This window comes from Raphanus sativus, chromosome 3 (genome assembly GCF_000801105.2).
Source record: "Raphanus sativus cultivar WK10039 chromosome 3, ASM80110v3, whole genome shotgun sequence".
Classification (NCBI taxonomy): Eukaryota; Viridiplantae; Streptophyta; class Magnoliopsida; order Brassicales; family Brassicaceae; genus Raphanus; species Raphanus sativus.
Genome location: NC_079513.1, coordinates 3,931,899 through 3,951,225, shown reverse-complemented (window position 1 = coordinate 3,951,225; position 19,327 = coordinate 3,931,899). Strand labels below are relative to the sequence as shown.

Genomic DNA, 19,327 nt, shown 5'->3' with positions numbered 1-19,327 from the left:
TATTTTAAATCATGACAAATACATAATACAATCTCATATATAACAGAATAATATAACCGAATTTTACATATATTTTAACCTTTAGTATATATATATATATATATAACTGTCAATCTGCGTATGTATAACATATAAATATTTTTAGGATTTTTAGTAATTTAAACACTCAACTAAAAATCATATAAAGAAAATCTCCATCTTTATGTCCATTAGTGTTTTTGTCTTTCCGTAATTTTTGTCGTCAACTGTCAATATAAACGTTATTAATTATTTAATAATTATTTAAAGTTTCATAAACTTCAGGACCGATTCTACTGTTAATATAAACTCATTTTTCTTTGTCAACGAAAAACTCTCAACTACAAATAAATCGTAAACAAACTCTCAATAATAAATCCTATAAAGTTAATCATCATTTTTATATTTGTTAATGTTTTAACCGCTTTGTAACCTTTGTCGTTAATGTTTCTCCGTCGATAGTTGACGATAAAAGTTATGGGGGAAAAAAATATTAACGAATATAAATATAAGAATTTATTTCACAGAATTTTAATTGAATGTTTATTTTACGATTGATCTTTAGTTGAGGATTTAAATTATTACAAATACTTTAAATTATAAGAAAAACCCTTTCACGAAAAGAAAAGTTTAGTTCACACGGAATCAGTGTAAAACTCCTCTCGAATGTTTCTTCATTTCAATAAAAAATTACTGGGTCAGAAAAAAATTACAACAAAAGAATAATGGAAAACTACAACAAGAGTTATAGGAATTGATATCCGAAATTAAAATAGTCACATACTTACAAACACTTTGGTCTACCAAGTTGTCTGTATTACGTTTTATATTTGAGTCATTTTCTCTTCCATGAATAAACGTATTTCGATAGAACTAGCAGTCCACCATCTTCTACTTTCTTTGTGGTATATATATATCACATAAGCACAGGCTACGTATGTAGTATACGTTTTGATATGCATATAATATACTTTTTCCCACCTCAAAGAAGGGTTATTCGTCGAACACCTCAAGTGGAGTCGTCGTCATGGAAAAGGGTATTGCTCTGCCCGTTCTAGCTGGAGATTGCGTCTCTGGCGATAGCAAGCGAGTAAGAATGGTTGATCCAGAATCTAGCGTCGGCGGAGAGGGCAGACCTGTTAAATTACCAAAAATGGAAGACAGCGGTAATGATTCCACAAATGAAACTAACTAGTTTTCCATTTTCTTTTTTAAATTCCATAAGTTTCGAATTTCAAGAGAGTAGTTGAGTGATCATTAATTTGATTTAGCACAAAAACTATCACTACTAAAAGAAAATTGAGATATGGATTAAAATAACTCTTTAACTATCACTCTTTATATCTCCAATCATCAAATGTTGAACTATATTGCGTTATAGTCTGGTTGGACTTGACCTTATGAGGAAGAGAAACTATATCTATTTTATTAAAAATGAAATAAAAATAATATTTACCTATTTTAAGTGGATACTTTCACATTTTACTATTTCTTTTTCAACTAGCTATAACCACTTCATTTATTATCTTTTCTAATTAATTAGACATCATTTATTACAAAATACTTCATATAAACATAATTACCTATTTTAAACTGTTCTATTAAATCTTCATTTTTTCATTATTCTGAACTATTTCACCAGTTGTATTCACTATATTAATTTACATCAACGTGTTAACCATGATAATTAAGTTTAAATGGAATTAATTTATTCATGACAAAAAATCAAATCAATTAATGAAGAAAAATTTAGTTGTTCACCAAATCAGCATGGACATCAATACACATTCGAATACAAATTATTTTTTATATCATATTCTGGTTTTAAAATTAAATTCTATTTTAGATATTATAAATTTTCAGATAGGATTCGAATCCAATCTTCTCAGATCCGAATAATTTGTAAAAACCTAAAAATATCGAAATAACATATATATAAAAAATATATTAAATAATTTATAAAAATAAATGTAAATATCAAAACCCATGCATAGGTGAGGATTAAGCTCTAGTCATGTGTTACTTTTAGGTGATATATATGTGATATACTTTTTCTGTTTCTTAAAGAGTGTAATTGTGATATTTTTCACACAGATTAAGAAAGTTGTTGAAATATATGTAAATTGTAATTAATTATACCTTTTTGACCAATAGTATTTTAGATAAATAAAATTATTTATAAAGTCAATGCAGTTTGCAATTAATTTTCAGCTGAAAATTAGTATAATTTGCATTGAAATTGTAAAGCGACATTTTTTCTGTAACAAGAAAATGAGTTTAGAGTGATACCTATTATGAAAGAGAGGGAGTACTTGTTAACTAAATTAAGCGTCTTAAGACCGAAACTAAACATTCCAGGTGAATATATAAGTGTGATACACGTGTTAGAACTTTCATGACTAATATCGACACGCTTTTAAATAGCGTTCATTCAGTTTTATTAAAAAAATAAAATATGTTTACTTAACTGTTTTAAAGAATTTTTCTTTAAACAAAACATACCAAAATTATGCCAAAAGTTTTTATGTTGACGACTAATACATTTCTTCCTCTACATATATTTAGGAGATGTAGGCTCGACATCGGAGGGAACACAGGTCCCTGTCGATTCAATAATGGCTGACGTGGCGACTAACGATCTAGACGGAAAAACAAAGGCCGGCCACGGGGTAGTCTCAGTCATGGGACGGCAGAGAGCTATGACGACCGCTGTTTCCACTGTCGTCGACGAGATCCCTTCTTATAATATTTTCGGTATTTTTGACGGTCTTAGGCTCGCTAAATTCTACGAGGAGAGGCTGCGTCGGCTTGTGAAGGAGGAGGTAACGGCATGCCACGGCCGTGGAGTTGCGGCAGACTGGAGTAAAGTGATGAGATCATGTTTTTCGGAAGCGGTGGAGACTGTGAGGTCTACTGCGACGAAAGCTGTGGTTACTATTGTCGGAAAAGAGGAGGTAATTTTGCTTTGCAGTGGCGGCGCAAGGGCGGTTCTTTACTCTCAAGGCGGAATCGCTCTGCCTCTCTGCCACATCCATCTTCACGAGGTAATCGCTTTGCTTTTGATAATATTTTACATTTGGTACTAGTGTGTTTATTTTTGCACCGTCTTAATTTTAAAAGTGTTTATGATTGTGGTTTGTATTTAACTCTATCATACCAGCTCACTAAGACTATATGTTAAGCAAATGTTAACTGATCCAACCGTTATATAATAAACTAAGATAAAATATTTTTTGAAGAGTTATTCTTGCGTTCACCCCCTAGGATGAATCTATAAGTTTATCAACCAATAGGATTTAGTTATTTCAAATTTGACATCTTTTAAAAAAGGAAACAAAATATTGCAAAATATATTACATTTTAAAAATAAAAAAAAAGTAAAAATAAATAAAAATAATACTAATTGCAAAAAAATATGTTTTTCCAAAAAATATTAACACCACAAAAAAACACTAAACTCTAAATGTTAAATTCTAAATATTTTAGTAAACCATTGGATAAATTTTAAAACTTTGATTTTTTAAAAAAAAAATTTATAACACAATCAACAAAAAACTATACCCTAAATCTTAATCCTAAATCCTAAAACTTTGGGTAAATCCTAAACCATTGGTAAATTCTAAACTTTGGGTAAATCCGAAACTTTTGGATAAATCTTAATTATTTTTTTGAATTTTTTAAGATTTAAAATTTAATATTTATCCAAAGTCTTAAATTATTTTTTTTGAAAATAAATTCTTTCTTAGAGTAAAAAGTCTCATTTTTTTGTGATTAGTATAAATTTTAAAATATATTTGAAAATATATTTTTTAGATTAAAAAGTCTTGTTTTGTGATTAGTATAATTTTTATTTTAAAAGTATAATATAATTCGATAATATTTTGTTTCCTTTTAAAAAAAATATTGAATCTTAAATGATACAATTTTATTGGTTGGTGGATCTAGAGGTTCATCCTAGGTAGGGGTGGGCAAAAAAACCAAACCGAACCGAACCGAACCAACCAAACCGAAGTTAAACCGAACCAAACCAAACCGTTCTCTTTATGTAACCCAATTGGTTCAGTTTTTACTCAACCCGAACGGTTTGGTTTGGTTTGGGTTTAAACCGAACCAAACCGAACCAAACCGATAATCCAATATATATAGTAAAAATATATATGACATATATATTTGTATTAACATATTGTAAATTTTAGTTAAAGTTTCGTATTTCATTTTTTTCATAACTTCCATATCTTTAAAAAAAATATAAATACGATTCAAATAATACTATTATATATAAAATCATGTAGCATAAGTTTTTATATTCTCACTCTATCGTTTATGAGTTGATTATTTTTTAATAAAAGTATAAAACTGATGCCTTCATATTTTATAACCAACCCGAACTACACCGAACCAAACTAGACCATAATAATGTAAACCGAACTAAATCTAAACCAAACCGAACTGAACCGAACCGAATTAAACCCAAACCGAACCCAAACCAAAGCTACTTTGGTTTTAATTGGTTTGAGTTTTATAAAACCCAAATTACCCAAACCAAACCGAACCCAAACCGAACCCGAAACTAAACCGAAATGCCCACCCCTAATCCTAGGGAGTGAACCCAAGAATAAGTTTTTTTTGAATCACTTATAATACTAAAAAGTTCTTTGTTTTTCAATTATATAACGGAATATATTTTCTTTGAACAGAGTGATTTAGATCAAAATTTGAAGATCCATAAGCGAACAATGATTGATGATTTCATAGTACTTGCATGCGAAGGCCTATGGGAAGTTGTCTCCGACGACGACACATATCGACTTGTCAAAAGTTGTCTTTACGGAAAATTACCAGACGGGTTAGAGTTCTCACTAAATATTAACTGTATATTTTCACAAAGTTATTTTATTTCTGAAACGTATACGTAGATTTAAGATAATTAAATGATGATCTCAAATAACAATGCGACAGATGTAAAAGTGAATCAAGCTCTATAAAGGCTGCGCTAATCTTAGCAGAGCTTGCAATTGCTAGAGGAAGCAAAGAGAATATAAATGTCATCGTTATTGAGTTGAGGAGTTCTGATGTTTCTTAGCTTCATTTTTAGGTGTGTGATGGTTCTCAATTTATTAATAGTTTTGTTTTCCTTTTCTTCATTAGCATTTTTCCTTTTCCCTAATATACACTTTCGTTAATTTTCAGTTGTATTTTTTTTCTTTAAATAAATAATTGCTTGGGAGTTTGTTTTCCTCACATAATGTATGTAGTATTTTGTTTTATTTTATTTTGTAACAGACACAATATATTTAATACAGAGGAAAAAGTAATGAATACATCATTTTTGTAAGAATTCAAATATTTGATGGGGAAAATATGATTGTAACATCCCGAGTTGTGATATGTGAAAAGGCTTAAGAGAATTGATTTGGCTACCTATATCACCAAAGTTGACTTACCTTTTCCGTCACACCTCCGTTTAGAACTCCAGAGTTAAGTGTGCTTGGGCTGGAGTAGTGAAAGGATGGGTGACCTATCGGGAAGTGATTCGCGATACCGTGTAAGTGAGGCCAAAACACGGGGAAAGGTCGGGTGGTGATTGCAGGGTCAGTAAACAATGATTTCGAGCCTTGGAAAAATTAACGACCGACCGTCGGATGGGATGGGGCCCACGGGCCGGAGAGCGGGCGTGGGTGGCCCATTAGCCGTGGGCGGGTCGGGGCGTTACAATGATGTTAGTTGAAATATTGTAGTGGCCCGCCATGCCGACCGATCCGCCCCTACTGACTCGGACAACTTTAATAGACTTTCAAGAATTTAGATTTAGGCCTGGTTGTGACCATGTAGCACCAGTTTTGTATCCGATAATATTTTTTTTCTTATTATAACTTCCTAGTGATCCGAATCAACATGTATCATATAAGTTTTAGAATTACAACGTGGTCCAACCACAATTGATTTAAGCCGTCCGAGTAGTCTCATGAGGGAGCCAGCCCCAACCAAAAAGAATCCTGGTCAATTGAATTTTCAACTTGACCCTAACAGTGGGCTGAAGGACCCTAATTCGACGTGCTTTACAATGCTTGGCAAAGTCCACATAACAGTGAATCAGCAACATAGACAGCTTCTAACCGTGCATATGGTTAAAGGACTAAGCTGAAAGTAAAGCCTACAAACTGTGACCAGACTTTGATCCCCAAAATATCATGAGACTTGAGAAGGACCAAACATAAACTAGAGTCTAAAGAAAAACTTGAAAAACGTGGACTGGTTGGATCTACTAATACTGAGTCAGACTGTACCAAACCGGTGGTCCATCACATCATCCTACTTAGAATGTATAAATGTTGATTTAAAGGAGCATAAATAAAATAAACTAAAAGGATAAAAACACTTTCTTTCATTTCAAGAAACATAGTAACCCTAGTTTTCCTAGTCTCAAATCTCTCTTTGTGTACAAACTAGATAATTAATCTTTTCTCTTCCTCTCAAAGATCTAAACAATCCGGTATAGCTAAACCGAATATTTTTAAAATCAGGTGAACGAGTTTACAAGCTAGTAAACCGAGATTCACACTCCCACTTTCTACTCACTCCAAAGAATAATTTTGAACCAACACATTTGCCGGAGAAGCTGAGTGGATATAGACAAATTCCATGCTTTTTCCTGCCGGTAACGATTGCATCCATGAAGGAAAACCATATGAGTTTCCGGTTTTAGTCACACCCCAAATTGGACCATAAAGCTTGGTGATTGATATCTTCAGATTTTTTAACGTTTTTGTAGATCTATTGGTTAGTTTCGTTGAGTATCGGTGATAAACCTTTCCCTCGTTCATCCATGAGCTCGTCATCTTCTGCGATATGGTAATGTAACTAGGAGAAGAAGCTGCTAAACAACACCAAATAAGTTAAGTTCTTAAACCAAATCAAAATAATTTTTCGCAATCAATTGGACTATGAAATAAAAAATGACCACTACCAGGAGGTGTAGTCGGTTTCCTTTTTGGTGCCGGTGCTGGTTTTATAATAACCGGACTTGGAGTCGGACTAACACCTGAAACAGAAACCCGGTTAGTAATGACCAGGTAATTAAATTGACAGCAAATGTAACAACGAACGGTAACTATTAATTGAATTTATGCTTCTCTCAAAAAGAAAAAAAAACTATTAATTGAATCTCGGTTATTAATGCAGACTGTTTATCAGACTATGTAACCGTTAAATCTTACCGGGAAGTAGCTGGTCAAAACCGGCCGGACCAGAAATTAATCGAGCTAGTACACCAAGAAGAGGCGCGTTGTTGTAAGTCGTCGGCTCGGTTTGCTCGTAATTGTCCCGGTTGTCAGCAAAGTTGTCGTAGGCGTCGGGTCCACCCACGAGGGCTCCGGTCAAGACGTTCGGGTCGCTTGCCTTGCGGCTGTACCACTTGGCGTAACCACCTCGGCAAGTCACGAACTTTTGATCGACTTTAAAGGAGACAATCGAGGAACCACGATGATGAACTTGCCGAGGATAGTTATGTCCGTATCCCACCATGTAGCTCGTCCCTCTTGGGTTGTCTCCGAGGATGTAATCCACCTGATCATTTTAGTACAGTTTTAGTTCCCGAGTTGGGGGTGAATTAGTAAATGAGAAAATGTATGGGGCAAACCTGTGATTTAGAGAAATCAAGGAGTTGTGATGGAGACATGTTTCCTTGAGAACAACGGAGGTTTCTTTTGGAGGAAGAGATATAATCAGAGTAAACGGCGGCCAAGAAAGAGGCACTAGTGACGAACTGCATGTTGTTCCACCGTTGCCGGAAAATCAAGCCTCCGGGAGTTTTCTGAATGTTCTTTGTACTTTTACCTAACATAGAACACATAAACTGTTCTGCTTTCTCTTGGTACCTCCCGAACACACCCGTGTGTTCTCCAGCTTTCCCTTGCATTAAAATCTATAAACCAAAGCAGAATTCCGGTTTAGTAACAGCAAATTAAGTAAACCAAATCAAACCGGTTGAATTCAAAAGTGACTACCTTAGCAACAAGGGTCTGGACACCGGCGTATTTAACATCCCAACCAAACTCCCTCATCGACCAGCCCGTACCGCCCATTGAGTCGCCGTTCTTGCCGAGGTAATCCAAATAATATTTATCATTGGTTGCTTGGTATAACCACGCAGCAGCCCACAGTAATTCATCCTGGTTAAATACAAAATTTGTAAAGGTTTATAAATCAAGGAATGCTATTTAGTTTTGAAATATTTTTTGGTTGGATATAAACGCAGCGTTTTGTACATTGTAACCGCTGACTGAGCCATAGTACTTCTGTGCCACCGTGATGCTGCTGTCGTACTTGCCCCTATATTTGTCCGCAAATTCAAATAGCTGCCAACATAAGATAAGAGTAGTGTTACATTCAGTGGCAAAATCATAAGTACCATTAATAATATTTTAGCAAAAAAAAAAAAAAAAAAAAAAAGTACCATTAATTAAGAGGTTATATTTACGACCTATGTTTCTTGCACATGGAATTTTCAAAAACTTGTCTTATTTTTCATAGTCAGTACTTCACTGAAATCAAGTATATAGCATTTAACGGTTTGTTTATTATAGACTCAAACTCAAGCCATGTGCTTAACCGAACTCCATATCACCAAACCGGGTTTTAAAAATTGGTGTCTTGTTAAATTTCGGTCTTTACCGTTAGTGAGTAATGTGAAGAAGAGGTTTACCTCATGGGCGTGGCGGAGTAGCTCGGCAGAGTATGATGGATCAGACCGAAGGAAGACTATGGAAGCAGCAGCCATTGCGGCAGCGGTTTCTCCAGCGAGATCAGAACCCGGATTATTCCGGTCAATCCTGTAAGCCCTACGGTCAGTGGTCATTTCCTCTGGTCTTTGCCAGCAGTAATGATCCGACTTACCATCTCCCACCTACATAGTTACAAACAATCATCATTCAAGACCAAACTTAATTATGTAGATCGATAATAAATGAAAATGTGTAGTGTTATATTGTCACCTCTCCATAGAGGACGTTAGGTTCAGGGTGAGCCTTAATGAAATAATCAGTTCCCCACTTAACGGCGTCAATAGCATTGCCAAGTTCACCGTTAGATTCTAGCTGGCCGCCGTATTCTATGATGCTCCAACACATTGTCGTCACCGTGAAAGCCATTGGCAGCCCAAATTTCACATTGTCTCCGGCGTCATAATACCCTCCCACTAAATCCACCTGCTCAATTAAATATATATATATATATATATATTTTTTTCAATTTATCTATTTAGGAAAACAATGTTGTAGCCTTTGTCAATGTTTTAAGAGTCGACTTCTTACAACGGTTAGGTAGCCAAACCCATCGAGACACTTCCACTTAATTATAAGTTTTAAAAATTGGTCAACGGAAAGTCAACCGTTTTGTTTTGGATCTAGGCACCGATATATGTACATATATAATTATTCAAAAATATTATTCGAATGTATAAATATTACATAAAAACTGGAGGATATTTCTTTTACAAAAAATGGAAAAGAAATTCAATGAAGCGAGTTTAATTGATCAAGGCAGTAAGTTCTTTTTCTAAATGACGATTAATGCATATATATTGAGTTTTAAAAAATACTGGTAGCATTAGTTAGAATTATACGAGTTTCAGTGTATTAAATAAAAAGGGAATTACTTACGCCGCTGGATTTGCCGTCGTTAAGACCTGAGTGAGATCGCCAAGAAACTCTCTGATTGGGAGGGAGGTGTCCTGATCTCTGAGCTTCAAAGAAGAGAATGCTTTTACTCAGAGCTTGTTTATAGTCGTGCCCCGAAACTGCAAACTGAACTAACCCAAGAAAAAGAAGAACTGAAATGGTGCAAGTGAAAGAACCCATTAATTATATGTCTTTTGCAAAATTTTGGAACAAAGTTTAATCCTTTTCAATCAAAATGACTCAAGAAGAATAGTGGGTCCTGCTCGGACTATGTTAGATTTAACGTCTTGGATCTGTTCATGAAAAGGTTGATCCTTTTTAAACGTAGAGTTAGAGAGAGATGGTTTGGTGAAGGGAGATGAGAAAACGAGAGGTTTATATGGAAGAAAGTGAAGGAAGGTACCAGGAGGAGCGAAACCGGCAAATTCGATTAAATGATAAAAAAAAACAAATTATTCAAACTTTTTTTTTTTGAGAAAAAAATTATTCAAACTTTTAAAATGCTAATATAGTAGTAGTCTTTTTTTTGTCAACTATAGTAGTAGTCTTTTGGCGTAAAAGTGTAGTAGTTAACAAAGTATCGGCAGACAAAACTTTGATTCAGTTCTAGACTGAAACAGTTGTTTTTACATGATCTTAAAAAAGATTCTGGGAAAATATCTTCCATATAGGTTAATGAAACAAATATAAAAGAAAAAGAAAAATATATATCATAAACTCCGTTTCTGTATCAAACTTGTGAAGTAAAAATAATATAATACAGTAAATTTTTTTATAAATTAATACTCGATAAATTAATAATCTATATAATTTGATAAATTTTGTCGGTCCCAACATGAACTGGTTCGAAATTTGATACAAATCGATAAATCAATAAGATTATATTTTTTATTTAATTCTATGTAAATACATAGTCTCATTAAAATTATAAATTAATAATTTATATTTATACATATTTTATATAAGTAAGAATCTATTTTTTGTTTTATATTCACAATATAATTTTTATATTTTCCTAACACTTAATATATTTTTGATGAGATTTAGTAATATTATATCTAAAACACATTTAAGTTCTATGCAATATATATTATGTACACCAAATAATATATTAAAATTAATATAAATATCAAATTCCATAAAATAGCAATCAATGTCTATTCACTGATTAAAGTCAAAGATTTTTCTTATCATAGAATAAATATATTTTAAAATAAAAAAGCTAAATAAGAAACTTTCATAAATTAATATTTCTATAAATTAATAAAAATTTAAAATCCCAACATTGTAATTTATAGAGGTTCTAGTATAATGTGTCAATGTATAGTAGTAGTCTTTTTGGGTCAAAATGTAGTAGTAGTCCTTTAAGCAAATGTAACAATGTGTCGGCAGACAAGGCTTTGATTAAGTTCTAGACTGAAACAGTTGTCTTTTCACATGACCTTGAAAAGATATTGGAAAACTTTAGCAAAAAAAAAAGATTTTGGAATATATCTTTTAAATAGGCTAACGAGAAGAAAATACAAATATTTAATAAATTACCTTCCCATATCAAGCTTTTTGTCCAATATCAAGCTTGTGAAGTAAGAATAGGATAATTTAATATAAAGAAAACATGTTATAGATGTTTAAAATGTGCAAGTGCATTCTTCTACATCTTATTTTGTCTGTCTTGTACTATTAGACAAAAAAATGAATTAATTTTCGAGGAGGACAATCATAGTTGTCCTTCCTCCCATTACGGAAGCTCTGAATCTTCCATGCATCAAAACAGATGCCACAAAATATTATTATTATCCCATTGTTTATTATAAAAAAGTGAAAATCTTGTCGTCTGTCTTCAGATCTTAACTCACAATTTAGGACTTCGTTACTATTCCCATACAAGTAAAAGGGTTATTATATTCTTGTCGAGAAACAAATCCAATGTCTTAATTTCAGAAAAAAAACAAATCCAATATTTTTTCTTATCGATAACAGAAGAAATATAAACCTGTAAACCGTAGAAAACCTTAGCATCGATTCCTGAGGATCCATTTAATAAACTAATAGATGTGTTCACAATTTCTTTTTAGTATTGAACATTATTCTCATATTTACAACTAAAGTGGGAGGTGTTTTGATCGATCGAACTTACCAACTAAATGCCTATGACTAGGGTCACATGCCAAACAACACACGCTCCGAATTTAATTCTCCATCCAGAGCAAAATAATATTTTATCAATAGTATATAAAATTGCATAGCCGTCAAAACAAAGTATATATGTATCAATATATTCTTGTTCATAGAAAACTTGACATGTAAAGCAATTAGGGACACTGGAACCTCTCTCTAGACCCGACTCTCTGCCTTCTCACTAAAACAACCACCGTGAGCTTTGTTTCCGGCCGGCGGTTTTGGCTCTCGCCACCGCCGGTTCGGCTTCCTTTTTTCTATTTCCTGTTCTGCATGTTGATATCGGCGGGAAGGGACTTTCGGGTCCAATTTTCTTTCGCTTCCCTCGGCTCCGGGATGATGAAGCGCTTACCGTTTTCTCATCGCCGGCGTTTTAGCTTCCGGCCTCGCATCTCCCTCTCGATGGATGGCTGGCGATTGACTCTGGGGCCGTGTCGTCTCCTCTTTGACGGTGGTCGCCGGCTTCGTTTCCTAGGAAGTGCTCGCACTGCAAGTAGGTCTGTTTTGGAGTTTGGTGGCCAAGCGTGGATGAGATCTCGATTCAATGAATTGATGGATGCTCGTTAAGCGTTGGCGTGTGATGTCTAACTTGAATTCCTTTACTTCTAACGTTTGTTGTCGGAAGTGGAGTTCGGTGTTCTTGGGATTTCCCGGCGGTGGTTTCGGGGGGCAATTGTCTCGTGCGGTTTCAGTGACGACTTTCACTAGGATTTGAAGTCGGTGGCTAGTGTTCCGGTGGAGCTACGGACGGAGGCCTTGGCGGTGATTTCCGGTCATCGGAGTTGGTGGATCGGTACCCTCGACACGCGTTCCCCCTTGTTGCCGTGTTTTAACACGTGAAACGGTGAGTGATGGGTTGGTTTTGTTTGGGCCTTTTATGTAAGGTGGCCTGTTTAGGTTGTTTGTTTTTTTTCTTTGTTTTTGGGCTTGGCTTTTTGAGCCCACTTGTACTTGGTTGTTTTTTTTCTGCTTTTGGGCTTTAATAAATTTTCAGACGGCTAAAAAAAAAAAAAAAAAAAACTTGACATGTGAAAGTCAATATGGAGGATGAAATAGCAAGGAAGGTAAACAGTGGGTCAAATATCGCATTTTCATTTGAGTTGGATGTTGCCAAAATTCCAAAATCGGGGTTTTTGTCACAAATATTCTTGACTAATTATGTTACATAAGTACTAAGAAAATATTAATGTTATAAATTTTAAGAATAAAGTTTAAAAATGATTTCTAAATGCATATGACACAAGTATAGAGTTAAGCAACTTGACATCTATCTATAATAATAAAGTTGACAAGAAGCTCTCTACAGGCGTCCACGTCTCCTCTGTCCTATGCTCAAACTTCGACACGTGTTGATCAGAGAGACACCCTCTTTGTTTTCTTCTCTTCGTCTTGCGGCTTCCTATTTGTTTTTAAGCAATTGTCTTGCACGGTGTTGGGCTATTTCTTTATTCACTGGGCCATCCCACTAAAATTCCGGCCCAAATTGTTTTCAGGGTTACGTCGCTATCGTCTCTCTCAGATTCCTGTAACGCCTTCGTTTGTCTTAAAGGTGATCTTTAATTCCATCGTTAAGTTTCACTCAACCTCTATTCCCACTCAGTCTCATTAACGAGTGGCTTCCGTAACTGTTCCTAAGGTCGATCTATAAATACAAGAGTTTGGAGCGATGAGAATCAACACCACCGAGATACTCATATCTTTGATAATCGGACACAAGTTCTTCAATAATGTCGTCTTCTTATGTTCTGCTCCCTAACTTGAGACCCGGCCGTTCCTCTAACACGGCAGAGGTGCGACTTCTAAGGTTCTGGGAAGCTCGCAATGTCAGGAAAGGTGGAGAGGTTATGAGTGTTGACATGCTTCTTCTCGATGAACAGGTGAATTCTACAATTTCTGTTTCTTAATTCTGTAGATTTCGTTTTTTTTACAGACCTCGATGTGTAATTGTTTGCAGTTTGTTCTTTATGCGTCGCAGTCTACACTCATCCACGGGATCATCAACTCGAGCTGCGTCTGACACTTTCCAGAAACGGCTCAGTGAAGGCTCAGTGTACTCTCTCAATGGTTTTGATGTCGGGCGAAGTAACCCAAAATTCAGACTCTCTGACACTCCTGTGTCCATACGATTCAGTGAGGGGACTTTTTTTGAAGAAAAGAATACCGACGAGTGGTTCCGATTCCGTAGCCACAAGCAGTTTCTGACTTTGGCTAACACGAACAAAGAACTCCCTGGTATTTCTTTGCTCCTTATTAAATTTATCCCACAGTCGTATCTCATCTCTTTTAACGTCTGAAATTTTGTATTTTGCAAGATATTTTTGGTGAACTAAATACCATCAGAAGCACGATCACCGACGGACTCGACGGTTCTCAGCGTGTAATGGTTACTCTGCGTTTGGAAGGGTAAGCGGTATATTAGTTCATCCATTAATTTCCATTTTCTTTGTTATTAACACATGTACCGATTTTTGCAGGGGTGTCCATGTTTGTGTCAGTTTGTTTTACGGCCATACTGTGACTTTCCAAGCTAGGTTTGATCAGCACACCACTGAGCCAAAGGTTATGATTTTTACCAGCGTCAACCCCAAAGTTGTTGGAGGTAGTTTACATGTTCTCACTTTCGAAACATTGACTAATACGGACCTGTTAAACTCTTTGATCAGTATACTGCAGTCCATTTACACTCTTTGCATTTGCAGGGAAGCTTTTCCTCAACGCTACATCTGGTACTCACTTTTATTTCGACTGTGACACATCAATTGATAAAGAACATTATGAAAGGTATGCAATATTATGCTAAGATTGATATAGTTCACATCATTTGTTTATCATTCCCAAATGATTTTTCTTGGGGGTTTTTATTTTCTTACGTTTGCCAATAGACTGGTTGGGAATGGAGCAAATGCGAACCAAGTCAAAAGTGATTCTTGCTCAGAAAATTGAGCCATTAACCGTTGCTGAACTTAACCAGTATGTCCTTGCTGCCGATCCCCATGTTGAAATATTCCAAGCAAAACATTTTATTCCATGTGTTTTCTTTTAATTTTACTGACATTCTTATTGGTGTCAGACTATTAAGTTTTTGTGCAAGGCCGAGGTAACCAGTCTTCAGTCAGAAAAGGGATGGGGCTATATTGGATACTCCAAGTGTGCATAGAAGCTTCAGCGTGATGATACGTCTTTCACTTGTCTCTCATGTGATAGGCAAAACGCTATGGGTGTATTGAGGTAAATCTTCATGACTCTTATTCAAAAATGTTTTTGTTAAGTTGTTTGCTTTTTTTATCACACACCAAGAGTTGACGAGAGTTCCATTGTAAATGATCAGCCATCCGCACCGACTGCTCCATCCGACGGTCTTCAAGCTGCAAACAAGCAAAAACTTGTCGACAATGGGAACATGAGGAAGAAGGCACGCAAGGAGTAGATCAACGTGAATTGCATCATTCTCCACCTCCTATCCATTAATGCTCTATCTTTATCTTCTTTTTTCGTCTTAATAATTTGGACCCTTTAGTATTTTTTATTATTACAGATTTGAACTCTTTATTTGGTGGATGTTTTTTTTATGAATGCAATTTGCTCTTTTTCTTTTAAGATTATAGTCTTCTCATTTTTTTATTATCCTTTCTGGTGAACATTATGAGCCACATTACAAAAAACAATATAATTCTTAGATCTATAAATCATGTAGGTTCCAAATCAACGAAGACCTAAAATTCAATGTTCGAAATGCAAAGCTAAAAAAAACAATGATGAAGAACCTAATGGAAAACTTTAGATTTTACTGTAGTAGTTTATAGATTTTTAATAAACACTCATCGTCCTTTAAGAACAAACTTACAATACTTGACCCTAACGTTAAAACAACATACCAACTATTTGTGATTTGCGGTAAATAAAACAAAGTTAGAGAAACATTTTCGTAGTTTCGTACCAATATTTCTCAGTCCAACCTTAAAAGCAAAGTTAAAAAACAATGATAGAAAATAATTAGAAATTTCAGACTCCACTGTAGTAGTTCATAGATTTGTACTATCGTCCTTAAAGATCAAACATACATTACTTGGCAGCAAAGTTAAAAAAATATTTCTGATCTACGGTAAATAAAACAAAATTAAAGAAACACTTTCGTACCACTATTCAATCCTTTACCTTAACATACAACGTAGGGGTGGGCGTTCGGGTACCCGTTCGGGTTCGGGTCGGGTATTTCGGATTTTCGGGTATTTCGGTATAGGAGTATAATACCCGTTCGGGTATTTCTGAACTTCGGATCGGGTTCGGGTATTTTAGTTCGGGTTCGGTTATTTCGGATCGGGTTCGGATATTTAGATTTTAAAAGAAATAAAAATAAAATTTTCTTTTTTAAAGTTTTTTATATTTAAAAATATAGATTTTACTTAACTGGTTTTTTTTCTTTTTATAGATTGAATGATTAATAGATTTGGAGATAACATTTCCAAAATAAAAATATTAATTTGGCTATTGTTTTTAAACTTTGGATGTAACTTTGGTTAATATATGAAATAAAAAGTTTAACATGCATTTTAAATGAATATCAAATTATTTTCTCCATAGTTATATATATATATACTATATGATTTTCAAGTATGTCTAACATCAATATAAATATTTTAAATAAAATAAGAGATGTAAGCTAGAAATATAAGGGTAAGTATACACATGTTCGGTTATTTTCGGATATCCATTCGGGTTCGGGTATTACCCGTTCGGGTTCGGATATCCAATCTCTCCTAACTTAATACCCGTTCGGGTATTTTACTACTTCGGTTCGAATTTCGGTTCGGGTTTTTCGGGTCGAGTTCGGGTGCCATTTTGGATATCGGATAAAGTGCCCACCCCTAATACAACGTTTAGAAGTTTACAGAAGATAGTAACTGTTAAAAGTTTTCCTGACGCCTACTCAACATAATTCTTTTACAGTTGACGTTTAAGTCAATCAATAAGCATTACTCAGCCGTTACACTTTACTACATAGCTAATAAGATTTACAATACTCATAACACAATTACATATCCTAATTCTACTCAAAAATCATAAAATCTGAAATATTGGTTAAGCCAACCGTCAAAGCTAGATGCAGAGACACCGAAGGAAGTTCCTCACATAATCAATCTCAGCCTGAAGCATCAGGTTCAGCATTATCAGCTGTCAAGAAGAGCGGTTCTAGAAGAAAACCAGGTCTGTTTCGTTGCTTTTGTTTGCTAGAGTGTAGGAAAAGTAATCTTTGATTCCAGCTTAAACAAAATTAATAAAAAATATTATTATTATCACTATTTAGTAGTTTCTGTACTCTTTTCTATAAATGTTTAAATTTTTTAAATATAAAAACAATATCTCTCCATTAATATAAAATTTTCGATCCAGTACTCCTTTCTCATAACAATAACAATAAAAAAACATTCCACAAGTAAAATAACCATAAATATTACCTTCATATGCTAATAATATAATATACAATTTCTCTTTTCCTCTCATTAAACTTCACTACTACACCTAATAGAAATGATAGCATTGATAAAAAATGTTCAACAATTCTACGTATATGCTTAACATATATTTTTAAACACAATCAACAACCATCCGCGCGTAGCGCGGACAATCCACTAGTCTTTATATATAAAATAGATTTTTCTGGCTGCTCAAAGCGCCACGTCACTCTGGGAAGGAGGGCGTTTTGCGCCACGTGTGGACTGGCCAGACCATTATGATTCCCAAACCAATCCGGTTCACTCCTGTCATTTATTCGTTTTGGGTTCTTCCTCCTGATTTCAAAATGGCCCATACCTTAATGCAACTGTTAACACGTGGCATTAGGTATTCTCTTCCCTTCTTCCTCTTCCGCTGAGACCTCACCGACGGAATCTCAGAGAAACTAAACGCCCCTTTGATATCCGTAACGTCTCTCCAATCCTTAAACATGTTCTTTATTTTGAGTTTTCCCTTGATTAATCCACTCCTCTCACTTGATGATTTCAAACAACCTCTTCGTTTCCACTGTAACCGCCTGGAGCTCCTGCTATAAATATCGGACCTTCCTAGCATGCACAATCTAACTCAATCGATATCCAGAAACATACAATTTCCTAGCAGCAACAGATTCCGATGGCGAATTCTCACACTCTCCTTGCCGTGTTCAATCATTGTTAAGCTCCGACTTCTTCCACTTACCGACTTGAATGAGAAGGTAACTCCAACAAACTCCATATCTTCTCTTTATACAATAATAGATATATATTCGTTGATTATGACTGAATGTTTACAGTATGATTATTTGGAATTGTGAAACTGTCAACGCTTTTCCTAGAACCGTGAATACCAACTGACTCCTAAACCTCTATGAATATGGCTTCTTCACAGCTTCATTTCTTTGAGTTTAAGGCAGGACAGTGTAGACAGTGGGTTGAGCCGTTGACACAAGGCTTATACGTTTCTTGGAAAGCACACAATGTCAACAAAGGTGGAGAGCTCATGGGTATGGATATGCTTTTGGCCGATGGCAAGGTAATCTTACTGACATCGCTTTTGTATACTTTTACATATCGATTTTGTACTTTTCGATATAGTTTCTCCTTCCGTTACTTCATAATAGACTTTGATCCAGGCTTCTATCAACGTTGACCGGCTCAACACCTTCGGACAACTGCTCAACGAAGAAGCTCTATATAATCTGAGTTTGTTTGGTGTAACACGGAGCAGCCCAAACTTTTTATTCACTGAAAACATGTTGTTACAGATCCACTGATCAAACCCGTTTCCACCGAGATTACGGAATCCAGTTCCCCTACCCCCACAGAGATCTACAGGTTCAGTAATTATGACTGTATAATGGGACTTGCTAATACCAACACGGATAGGATTGTTTAAGTTGAGATGTCTAAGAGCCACTGCTATTATGAATATCTAAAACCGCAACAAACTATTATTGACTCATTTGTTTATGTCCAGATGTCCTAGGAGAAGTGAAAGGATTGTTTTGCACTGCAAGCTTGAGGAAACTGATAGTAGACGTCCTGAAGTGTTAGCGTAAATTGAAAAGAGGATTCTCATCATTCACTTGCGCAGCATGCAATGATGAACGCACTTGGAGTTGTAAGCTAATACATTTTGAATACACTATCAGCCATTATTCTAACTGCTAACTAGGAGAGCCTTTTCCATGTTATCTATCTCATTACCTATCTCATTGTTGTTGTCTCTGTGTTTATTCATAATGAACTTTTTCACGGTGTAATAACTAGAGGGTCCACCACTTCATGAGTATGGGCGCGCCGGAAAAAAGCCTATAATGCTTAACTTCCCACCTTCGGGAGTTGACAAGTCGAAGTCCACTCTGCTGCTACTTAGTATTTTGTCTATTTTAAGTTTGACTAAATTGTATAGGGTCTTGCATCTTATTTATTTCCTTATGGTTTTTGGTTCGTTAACTT

The 19,327-nt window shown here is 35.0% G+C and overlaps 3 protein-coding genes across 5 annotated transcripts; 2 read left to right on the top strand and 1 right to left on the bottom strand.

Annotated features, from left to right (window-relative positions):
• Nucleotides 1-951: 951 nt before the first annotated feature.
• LOC108839211 (probable protein phosphatase 2C 54) lies at nucleotides 952-5,349 on the top strand. Its single transcript, XM_057005966.1, has 4 exons — nucleotides 952-1,184; nucleotides 2,584-3,062; nucleotides 4,716-4,864; nucleotides 4,978-5,349. The coding sequence occupies exons 1-4, from the start codon at nucleotides 1,046-1,048 to the stop codon at nucleotides 5,099-5,101; spliced, it is 891 nt and encodes a 296-aa protein (XP_056861946.1). The 5' UTR covers nucleotides 952-1,045; the 3' UTR covers nucleotides 5,102-5,349.
• Nucleotides 5,350-6,313: 964 nt separating this feature from the next.
• LOC108836696 (endoglucanase 19) lies at nucleotides 6,314-10,025 on the bottom strand. Of its 2 annotated transcripts, none has more exons than XM_057005961.1 (9): nucleotides 9,678-10,025; nucleotides 9,012-9,224; nucleotides 8,723-8,923; nucleotides 8,286-8,375; nucleotides 8,025-8,189; nucleotides 7,658-7,942; nucleotides 7,236-7,584; nucleotides 6,986-7,060; nucleotides 6,314-6,895 (listed from the first exon to the last, which is right to left on the bottom strand). In XM_057005961.1, the coding sequence occupies exons 1-9, from the start codon at nucleotides 9,873-9,875 to the stop codon at nucleotides 6,594-6,596; spliced, it is 1,878 nt and encodes a 625-aa protein (XP_056861941.1). In that variant the 5' UTR covers nucleotides 9,876-10,025; the 3' UTR covers nucleotides 6,314-6,593. The 2 variants fall into 2 exon arrangements, with proteins under 2 accessions (XP_056861941.1, XP_056861942.1); XM_057005962.1 differs by having other exon boundaries at nucleotides 6,314-6,892.
• Nucleotides 10,026-13,435: 3,410 nt separating this feature from the next.
• LOC108833580 (uncharacterized) lies at nucleotides 13,436-15,486 on the top strand. 2 transcript variants are annotated; one of them, XM_057006133.1, is made up of 8 exons: nucleotides 13,436-13,750; nucleotides 13,828-14,105; nucleotides 14,186-14,276; nucleotides 14,348-14,472; nucleotides 14,573-14,654; nucleotides 14,756-14,843; nucleotides 14,944-15,101; nucleotides 15,202-15,486. In XM_057006133.1, the coding sequence occupies exons 1-6, from the start codon at nucleotides 13,743-13,745 to the stop codon at nucleotides 14,814-14,816; spliced, it is 645 nt and encodes a 214-aa protein (XP_056862113.1). In that variant the 5' UTR covers nucleotides 13,436-13,742; the 3' UTR covers nucleotides 14,817-14,843; nucleotides 14,944-15,101; nucleotides 15,202-15,486. The 2 variants fall into 2 exon arrangements, with proteins under 2 accessions (XP_056862113.1, XP_056862114.1); XM_057006134.1 differs by having other exon boundaries at nucleotides 13,437-13,750; nucleotides 13,849-14,105.
• The last annotated feature ends 3,841 nt before the right edge of the window (nucleotides 15,487-19,327 follow it).

What these genes read in the sequence shown, in the direction of transcription:
- LOC108839211 (XM_057005966.1), top strand. Translation starts at nt 1,046, where the DNA reads ATGGAAAAGGGTATTGCTCTGCCCGTTCTAGCTGGAGATTGCGTCTCT. An exon ending in GCCACATCCATCTTCACGAG is followed by an intron (nt 3,063 to 4,715) that starts GTAATCGCTTTG and finishes TTCTTTGAACAG; the next exon opens with AGTGATTTAGATCAAAATTT. An exon ending in TACGGAAAATTACCAGACGG is followed by an intron (nt 4,865 to 4,977) that starts GTTAGAGTTCTC and finishes ACAATGCGACAG; the next exon opens with ATGTAAAAGTGAATCAAGCT.
- LOC108836696 (XM_057005961.1), bottom strand. Translation starts at nt 9,875, where the DNA reads ATGGGTTCTTTCACTTGCACCATTTCAGTTCTTCTTTTTCTTGGGTTA. An exon ending in TTGATTTCTCTAAATCACAG is followed by an intron (nt 7,585 to 7,657) that starts GTTTGCCCCATA and finishes TAAAATGATCAG; the next exon opens with GTGGATTACATCCTCGGAGA. An exon ending in TTTTGACCAGCTACTTCCCG is followed by an intron (nt 7,061 to 7,235) that starts GTAAGATTTAAC and finishes TTTCTGTTTCAG; the next exon opens with GTGTTAGTCCGACTCCAAGT.
- LOC108833580 (XM_057006133.1), top strand. An exon ending in GTTACTCTGCGTTTGGAAGG is followed by an intron (nt 14,277 to 14,347) that starts GTAAGCGGTATA and finishes CGATTTTTGCAG; the next exon opens with GGGTGTCCATGTTTGTGTCA. An exon ending in GATAAAGAACATTATGAAAG is followed by an intron (nt 14,655 to 14,755) that starts GTATGCAATATT and finishes GTTTGCCAATAG; the next exon opens with ACTGGTTGGGAATGGAGCAA.